Source organism: Nilaparvata lugens, chromosome 3 (genome assembly GCF_014356525.2).
Source record: "Nilaparvata lugens isolate BPH chromosome 3, ASM1435652v1, whole genome shotgun sequence".
In the NCBI taxonomy this organism is placed as follows: domain Eukaryota; kingdom Metazoa; phylum Arthropoda; class Insecta; order Hemiptera; family Delphacidae; genus Nilaparvata; species Nilaparvata lugens.
The window spans coordinates 25797206-25807058 of record NC_052506.1 but is presented as its reverse complement, the minus strand read 5'-3'; the positions used below and the strand labels follow the sequence as shown (position 1 = coordinate 25807058).

At 35.5% G+C, this 9853-nt stretch overlaps 1 protein-coding gene across 1 annotated transcript in view; it reads right to left on the bottom strand.

Annotated features, from left to right (window-relative positions):
- Positions 1–268: 268 nt before the first annotated feature.
- LOC111043207 overlaps positions 269–9853 on the bottom strand; it is a 47710-nt gene continuing 38125 nt past the window's right edge. Inside the window, exons 9-10 of the mRNA XM_039423392.1 lie at positions 6876–7029; positions 269–852 (exon numbers count right to left, since the gene is read on the bottom strand). Coding sequence (XP_039279326.1) covers positions 626–852; positions 6876–7029 — 381 coding nt within the window. The 3' untranslated portion in view covers positions 269–625. The remainder of the gene's footprint in view (positions 853–6875; positions 7030–9853) is intronic.

Sequence of the window (9853 nt, the reverse complement as noted above, 5' to 3'; positions counted from 1 at the left end):
GATAGACAAAGATAGCAACACCAACCACATACTGCCATTATAACGTGGACCTCACTATTGTTCTTCACAAGCTATTTTTTCCACAGCATTCCTTACAAGTAACATCATAGCCAGCCACCTCTAGGCCCTGGCCTAGTAACAATATTGCAACGTCGCAGTGTAGGCCTACAATCTAAACATGATTGCTGAGAAAGATTTAAAAAATACCAGCTGATCTTTTTCACCAACCATGTATTAGATTCAAGGCCTACACTGCGACGTTGCAATATCGTAGGCCAGGGCCTTGTATTAGAGATGGCTATGGTAATATAAATGCTTCTCTTTCAATAAATGCCGACTTTCAAGTCAGCAGTCCTCACAAATAACATCAACACCTGCCTTGCAATCAATGCTGAAGGGAATAGAGCATGCCAAGTGAAGCTATGTTTACACCATAATTATCCACAAGTTATTTTCTTCACAGCATACCTTATAATATCAATGCTTTCCTTCCTTTCAATGACGGTTTGACATCAATACATCATTGCTGAATGTAGAATCTTGAATTGAATTTAGTCGAGCAAGCGAACACAACAGTAAGAGATGAATTCCCTGAGAGAGAGTTGGTGGGGGTGGGGGCGCTCTACTAGATGCGCGGGTTGTAGAGGTGCAGGTGATTGTCAGGTGGGGCACCACCCCCGGGGGTCGACGGAGGGGCAGCGACTGCTCCCTTGTTGGCGCCGTTCTCCTTGTTGCGGCGTCGCGACGAACCGCGCGCGTGACGCGACGAGCGACTCGAGTTGCGGCGAATGATGCTCGGTCGCTTCGACACCGACTCGGCGCTAGCGCTCAGACCCATCGTTGTGCCGCAGCCTGCCAAAATAAAAAAAAATATTTAAACCAAAATAAAAAATCAAGTTGTATAATGTTTCTCCATTCTTGCTTCCTTATTACTTTATGGACTCAATGGTCATATTCAAAATGTCAACAACTACACACACTACTACAGTCTTCATTCAAGAATAAAAAAGGCAGTTCAGCTGTCGAAATACTGTAAAACTTATCTCGTAATTATGTAAGTTTCTAATGCCCGATTGCACAAAAGCCTGTTTAATTTCAAGCATGATTGAATGTCACGAGAACCAATCAGAGAAGGACTTTTCGAAAAGGAGGCTTCTCTGATTGGTTCAGGTAGCATTTAATCACGATTAGAATTCAACAGGCCTTTGAGCAACCGTGCCTTAATGTTTATGTAATGTATTGATCCTGTATATCGTTATTATAAAATTCAAGTCTCATAATCTGATGAACGACACTGAACGAGTTATTCCGAAGAAAGACACGATAGATAAGGATGTGTTCAAAACCGACAGAACCTGATTTCTACATAACAATATTTTATGGTTATGATGTATTTTGAGTGATTTCAATAAAGAGTTTTATGGAGTTACATTATTCGAGGAAGATTCAACAATTATATGATTTTTTCTTGGAGCCGCATTTATGGATTTGAAACCATATAAACTAATTTAAAAAGATCCTATAATCATAAACCTAATTATAAGTTACCTTATTTTATTGATTCATACGATAAGTACATCATCAAAAATGATAGTGAGAGAAAAAATAAGGTAACCTTGTGCTATTCCTCTCCCAAATTTAAATAAGGTTACACATAGTCCGAAATAGATTGAGTCTTGTATTTGTTCACTTCACAAAATTTTCAGTTAATTATTTTCACAAAGTAGGTTTTTAAATTTAGATTCTTCTTATTGTACAGTACTAAGATTTTATTGTTCTTGGGTTTAAGTGTATCATCGAAAGTGTATGAAATACAGGAAGTAAAATATTGTAGTGTAGTACGCACTTCGAGAGTAAAATTGATAAATAGAGACCTAAATACTAAATCGATAAATAATCTACCGTGTAATTCATTCATTGCATGAATTATGGAAATTAAGAAATAATTACTGGCTAAGGTTATAGTTTCTGGAAATGTTTACTGGTTATTTCCAACTTATCTTGAAGAATTTCTAATAAGAAAACAATAATTGAAGATACTGGGAGAAAACGGTTTGAATGAAGATGATCTCTGACAAGCAAAAAGAAAATAAATCAAGTTCAAAAAATAATACAAGTAAAATAAAAATTGAACATGCTTTCCAGCTATAGAATTGTCCGAGTATAATTTCATGTTTCCAGATGAAAATTTCAACCATTTTTTGAAAAGACTATACAGATTTAACAAAGCCTCAGATCACTTTTATAAAATCAATCTTAAGGCTCAACTCACACTTACGCGACTCAGGTCGAGAAGAGACTCGACTCTAGTCGAGAGCATGTGTTTTCAAATGGGTGACGTCGCGAAGACTAGAATCGACTGGTCTGTGTGTCACCATTTGGAAACACATGCTCTCGACTAGAGTCGAGTCTCTTCTCGACCTGAGTCTCGTGTGAGTTAAGCCTTATTGTTAACTAGAATTAAAAAACTTCAGAACACAAAATGCAATTTATGAAGAAATAGATTAAGACTATTATGAAGCACCAGTGCAGCAAAATCAAAATTAAGTTGGTAACTGCACTGACTCATGGTGAGGCCCGCCCACCTGACTCATGAATGGCAGTGCAGAACAGCGTTGCCTTGCCTGCCATTATAAGTGCCGCCTTCATTATACTCATTTCAATGCTTACCCCCCCTTCAAGCAGTCACATTAATTTTCAATTGAATTACTAATCATTATAATTCAATTATAAATAAATTAAGGTTTTTATTAATAATAAAATCACACAGAAAAACATTTGATGGATTTCAGGGAATTTTACCCATAATTACCCACTTTTCATATTCAATGGTAACTGTAGGAAAAATTTAATGTGAAATACGTGCGCAAAGTTCCTCTGCTGCACTCAACAAACCATTCCATTTGAAACAAACCATTTTGGAATGTTTGAATCTGATTGATGTTAGATGTTCTAGAGCAGCCCCAAAGCTGAATTCCATACGTCCAGACAGGTTTTAGAATTTGTTTATAAATCGATATTTTGTTGTCCAATGAGAGTTGTGATTGTCTGCCCAACAGCCAATAGATTCTACTGTATTTGAGTCCCAGCTCACTCCTTTTCATCTTGATATGCTCTTTCCATTTCAACTTGGCGTCAAGAGTCATTCCAAGGTATTTTGCTGTGTTGCTGTGTGGTACTACATTCCCATTTAGATTTATACGAATCGGATCATTGATATTTTTGTTTGTGAAGTTGATATGAATGGACTTCAGCTCATTCAATCGAATTCTCCATTTTTTGGTCCAGTCACTGAATTTGTTGCTAGCATTCTGTAGTTTTGTGGCTGCTTCTTGTACTGTTTCCCCTTCTGCCAGTATTGCAGTATCATCAGCAAAAGTAGCAATTGTCACTGCTTCCAATTCAGGAAGATCGCTTGTGTACAGCACATAAAGAACTGGTCCAAGAACACTACCTTGTGGAACTCCAGCCCTTATTTCCTTTAATTCAGAGACGTCATCACCTTGTTTTACTCTGAACAATCTGTTAGTGATGTATGATTTTAATAGTTTTAGAAGTTGAGTGGGAAGAATTTTGTGAAGTTTATTGATCAGTCCTTCATGCCACACTTTGTCAAATGCCTGTGACACATCAAGGAAGATTGCTGAGCATATACATTTTTTCTCTAATGAATTCTCTATTACATTAGTGATTCTATGTACATGGTCCAGGGTTGAGTGCTTCTGCCTGAAACCAAATTGATGGGCTGGTATCAGATTCCTGCTACTTATGATGGGAGCCAATCTCTCCATTAGCAATTTTTCGAAAAGCTTTCAAATTACAGGTAGAAGAGATATTGGGCGGTACGATTTTGCTTCTTGAGGATATTTCCCAGGCTTTTGCAACATAATGACTTCTGCCACCTTCCAAATTGAAGGAAAATGCTGTAATCGGAGTGATGCATTGAATAAATATGTTAGCATGACAATACCTTTCCTTGGAAGTTTCTTCAAGATTTCACCTGTAATCAGATCAAACCCAGGTGCTTTTTTGGTATTCAGATTATTTTTCATTTCTTCTTGAACCTCATTTATAGAAACTAGATCAATCTCTGTATCTAAATCATCTATTATATCTTCTTCAGGATCAATTTCAGATTGAATGTTGTTTGGCTGAAAGATTTCTTCTAGATGATTAGCAAATATATCTGCCTTTTCTCTGTTATTTCTTGCCCAAGTAACATCTGGTTTTCTGATTGGAGGGGATTGTGATATTGTTGCTTTCCATAATGAATAATCTGTACTGGCATCAGCTGTCAAATTTTGAAAGTAGTTATTAATGGACTCCTCAGTTAGTTTCCTTATCTCTCTTCTCAATTGTTGTGTTTTGTTATTCAAGATATTTTTGTCAGCAGGATCACGAGTTTGTTGCCATCTTCTTCTTGCCCTTCGTTTTTCTAAAACAAGTTGTCGAATCTCCAGTGGGTAATTGCATCCTTTTGTTTTCCTGGTGTATTGTCTAGTGTTTTTCCAGGCTAATTTCTGGATTTGCCACATGAAATTTTCTGCGGCTTCATCTAACTGCTCAGCTGTTCTAAGTGGAATATTCAAGTTGATTTCATTCTCCATATCCACTTTAAAAGCTTCCCAGTCTGTTGTTCTGTTGACTAACATTGGTCTGTCTTCTTTCTTTATTATTCGTTCACTGAGTGTGAGAATTACAGCTGAATGATCAGAGTCCAGTTCAAAGCTCTCTTCAATGTCAATAAAATTACTGGATATTCTCTTTGTTATGAAGAAATCTAGAAGATCTGGAGTTTTATTCAAATCTGTTGGCCAATAAGTAGGTGTCCCTGTTGAATGAAATTCGCAGCCCAGCTCCTGGATAGCCTCTCTGAGTTCTTTTCCTTTGGTAGTTGTGAGTCTTGAACCTCAGAAGAGGGATTGAATCCTTAAAAAAATGTGCTAAAAGCTTGCTGTACAAGATATGTGTGAAAATGCATACAGGATAAAAAAATGGTGATGAAAGCACTCAACGTGTTGGTAAATTTGATCAAAGAAGGTATGCTAGAATCTGTATCTAATATGAGACAAAACTTGCAACATGAAATCGAGGAAAATTTTCAAATCGTTTGAGATTTTTTATGTTAGTGTTGATGGGGAAAAAGGTGGTGGATGACTTTTAGAAGAAACATTGCCATTGGTTTGCTCTGGACTTTGATGAGCATTTTAGGTTGGCTCTGAAATTTATGTATAACATTTTTAGTGTGCCAAAAGTTATTGTGATTCACTGGGGAATCTGATCACGTGATGAGGCTTACAAGAGATACAGGCGATTGGAGTCAATGTTCTTGTAACCTGGTCTGACTGATTTATAAATTTTATGAATTTTAAAACAAGATTTTATGATTTTACATTTTTTTCTGATGAAGAATGATTTTATTCAAATAGATGAATTGAGAATGATCTGACTGATTGTGAAATGGTTTTGAATATTAAAAGTTATTCAATGACAATTCCAAGATAAGAAGGGTATATCTATCTCTCGACCTATAGTATCAGATAAACAGTTGGAAGCAACAGACCGTCATAACCAACATTGTTTGGTGCCTCAAGGAAGTCAAACATAGGGTGTGGGCACAGGTAACTGCCTAGGGTGTGCAGGTTACGACATGCATTAGGTTATGCATAAGTGAGAAAATCAGGTGCAAGTGAGGGTGTCACTAGCTCGAATGGGACTCCTCAGTCCTCAGCATGTAGCTGATAGGAAGCACAACTGTCCAGAACTGCAGAAGCATGACAATCTGGCAGGGAGGAAGTGTGTCTGTCCTGAGGTTTGGCTGAGCAAAGTATTTTTCGATTTAGAGGTTTGAGACATCGTTGGTGGGGACGCGATGGAGCCCACAAGGTTAAGGATCAAATGATGCTATATCTAATTGTTTAAGTTTCATTGGAAATCCGGAGAATCCAAATTTTTTGTTATTTACAAGAATTGAATTTGGCAATTCAAGAAAAAAAATGTTTGCTCCAAATTAGAAAGAGCAAAGGAAGGCCCGTACTACATTGTGAAGAGGATGATAATATTGTGTACAGGATTATGAAAACTGAATGAAGAACCAAACCAGAGGTTGTACACGTTAAACGCTACCACCTTATCAACGAAATCTGGATATTGGAGACCAACATCCCTAAGGGGGGGATAGTGATGTAGGCTAGCCCTACATGGATACATATCATGTGAGCACGGTTGTCAAGGTGACTGTTTCAGCAACCAACGTTTACAAGTAAATAACAAGTTGGAGTTTTATGAGATTCGTTGAAAGATGATGTTTTTTTTTCTTATCTTGTTCAAAAAATGCAAACTTTTAATGAATAAAGTGTTAATTACAAAAGCACATTTACAACAATAATGTAAAATAGAATAAAGTTCAACTTTTTAAAATATTACTGATTACTGGTATATTTTGACGAGGCACCTGTTTTAACAGTGCTTACTGTAAACTAAGAATATAAATGCTGATAAATAAAACTAATGAAAAACAAAAATTAAAACTGTGCCTCACTTTTTTTATTATATAATACCATATAAACAGAACCTGGTTTCGTGGTTTCACCAGACAGTTCTAATTTGTGTTTTTATTATGGAAAAGTACTACAACATCACACCCAACACAACTAAAATGAAATGGAATATGAAAGATTCATTAGAAATTGCATTCTCATCTATTACAATATCCATGACAAACTCCAAGTTGATAATCTGCAGTCTAAATTAGACTGTAGTGTCGTGTAATATAGTTCAAAACGGATTAGAAATTGCAGTTAACCAACTGCTGGAATATTATTACTGTATAAAAATTATTTTTTACTATATAACTGGCTGATATTTATACTTACAAATATTGCCGGAGGAGCTGAGAGTGAGCGTATTGGAGCCCCTGAGTATGTGCATGGAGGTGGGATCACTGTCCATGCTGTGGCCTAGCTTCCCGCTCGGGTTCAAGAACCACTCGGATCGTGTCCTCATTCTGGCTGTCTGCCGTTCGTGCACCTTTATTACAAAACAAAATCATAGCATTATTGTGAATATAGCACTAATTCATTCACTTTTTCACTCACTCACTCATTCATTCATAATCAACAGAACTAAAAATCTACTGGACCAAATACGTTCAAATTTGGCAAAATCTGCGTTTTTCTGCGTTTTCTCAGCTTTTTCAAGAACTACTGTAATTGACAAAAATTGTCAAATGAAATCCTAAAATGTTTTCTTCTAGTGGGTAACCTACATTTAATACTGTCATTTTTAAAAAAAGATAGGAAAAAATAATTTTTGTGAAGTTGATTACATATGAAAAACTAGCAGGAACCCGTGCTCCGCAAGGATCTATTCTTAAACTTGACAAACTGAAAACTAGACGTAATGAAATTTTGAAGAATTGGAAATAGGCCTATAACCATCCTTGGTTGATTAAGAATCTATATGCAAAATTTCAAGTCAATTAGTCCAGTAGTTCAGACGTGATGATGCGTCAAACATAATTTCCCTATCCCGTACGTGTATAAGCCAGTTCTTTACTTAATTAATTATAGATATATAGTTAACGACTGCAAGAGATAGGACTGTGGAACAGAATAGTGGTGAAACTATGATAGCGCCAGAAGTGGCTCAAAAACAATAGTAGGTATAGTACTACGTGAACTTTTTGAAAGTGATTTGAAAAAAAATGTTAAAACAACAGAACTGAAAGTTGTCAACCTTATCATTCTACCTCCATTTAGAGAGGCTTTCATTTAAATGTAAATCTATATACAGTAGATAAAGATGAATGTATGTTTGTATGTTTGTTCCCTATGGACTTGAAAACTACTTGACATAACGGCATGCAACTTTGGGAATATGTTGTGTGAATATTGGGGATGGTTTCTGAACAGAAATTTTAATAGGGGGTGGCTAAAAATAATTATTTATTAATCTATTTTACAGAGCTATGTTTTCGAAATTGTCGGCCGAGCGGCTACTGAAGAACGGAAAGATGATCAAGATAATATGATAATATAATTTCAGCATCTAAAGTTACCAGCTGTAATAAACATGTCACCCTGTGAAAATTGTGTACTGGTATTGAAACGGTAGTTTGGAGTTGAAGTGTAGTTGATTGGTACCAGCTGTGTAGATAATGGTTCCTTAGAAGACTTATACAAATAATTATCACTCCCCTATCATTGAGAAACTGGGAAATGTTGAAAAAAAATTATTCACCTCATGAAAGAGAGTTGTTCATATTGCATTCAATGATTACTGAAGAATGAGAGGATAATTTACAATTTATTTGAATTTCGCTTAGCTTATATTCATCCTAAAATGGAAGATGAAAAGAATATGGAATTCTGTGTGATTCATCGTACATCGCATTTTTCCTGGACCATCTATTGACAATCAACAACTATGAAAACATTGAATTCATCTTTGAAATACTGATTTAACCTATCTATTTTTTTAATTCAACACTTTACTAATAGATATTATTACCAATTGATTGAGAAGAATATGTTTTCGGAATAATGAATGCTGCATGACAAAGCACATATGAAGTCTTTATTGAGATGTGAATGAAAATATTGATTGTCAGATAAATTTCATGATTCAGCAAATAAAGTTAAGTGTAACATGAGATACATTGACATTTTGGCGGTACGAAGTTCGCCGGGTAAGCTATTTATAAATAAAGCTTTATTATTAATAGTCAACGCTTTGAAAAAAGACAGACTCAATCACCAGGAATACTATGAATTCTATGAGGGACCAGTAAGCCATTAATTTTCAGTAGTTCAATCACTTCCATTATGGACACTGGATACATTATGGGCAATTAATACGTATGAAATTTATTAGCCACAGAATAAAAAACTTTTGATTGCAGTGACCCAGACTACTACAATATGAATGACCATTTGGATCAAATATAAGGAGTTACTCACATCTCTCATCAACTCGTACTTTTTATTCACAAAATATTAACGAAAAATAATATATAAGTTATATTGAATGAACTCACGGATAGTACTCAAATTTGTCTTTTTCTGGTCGTGCTACAAATAAATATGTAGGTATATGTTTGTAATCTTGTTGTATATTGAGAAAGTTTTCAATGTGATTTTTGATAGCAATGGAATTTGAATTTGAAAAAATAATTATCAACAAACTCCTAACCAAAGAAAATCTCTGTGCTCTTTTCCAATCGGAATGTATATGACTCCATACAGCTGATAGAAGACGCAATCCGAACTGCGTAGCCAAGCATACAACAATGGAATACACACGTGGCAAGCTCGCGCTAAATTAATTTGATCAGCTGATTGACAAAATTATTTTAAGCTTTCCAATGATTACAACATATGTTAGAATATCATGTGTCAATTATCTCAGTTCCATATGGCTTTCACTTTACCTTAGACCAGTTATAGAATAGACACGGCCCCATTGTATATTCATACTGAAAGTCGATGAAGCCAACATCTACTGCCAAATCCACCCATCTTGACGTCACAACAGTGACGTCACGCATTGTAAGTGTGGTGTTTTTACTTACATTATTGTTAAACATAGCTTGTTTTCTATAGCAGATTGTTATTTATGAAAATGGAAATCTCCTGCGCAGCATATAATTGCACTGAATTTTTTAGGAAAAAAGTGGAATATCTTTTCATGCGTAAGTTGAAATTTATACACATGAATATTGTAAGTTGTAACTGTAATATTATCCTTGGTTATGATGTAAGTGAACTCATTGCAGCATAACAAAAAACTAGTTTTGTAGGCTACCGTACCTTATTATTTTCAATACACATTATAACTTTGAAGCCGATATCAC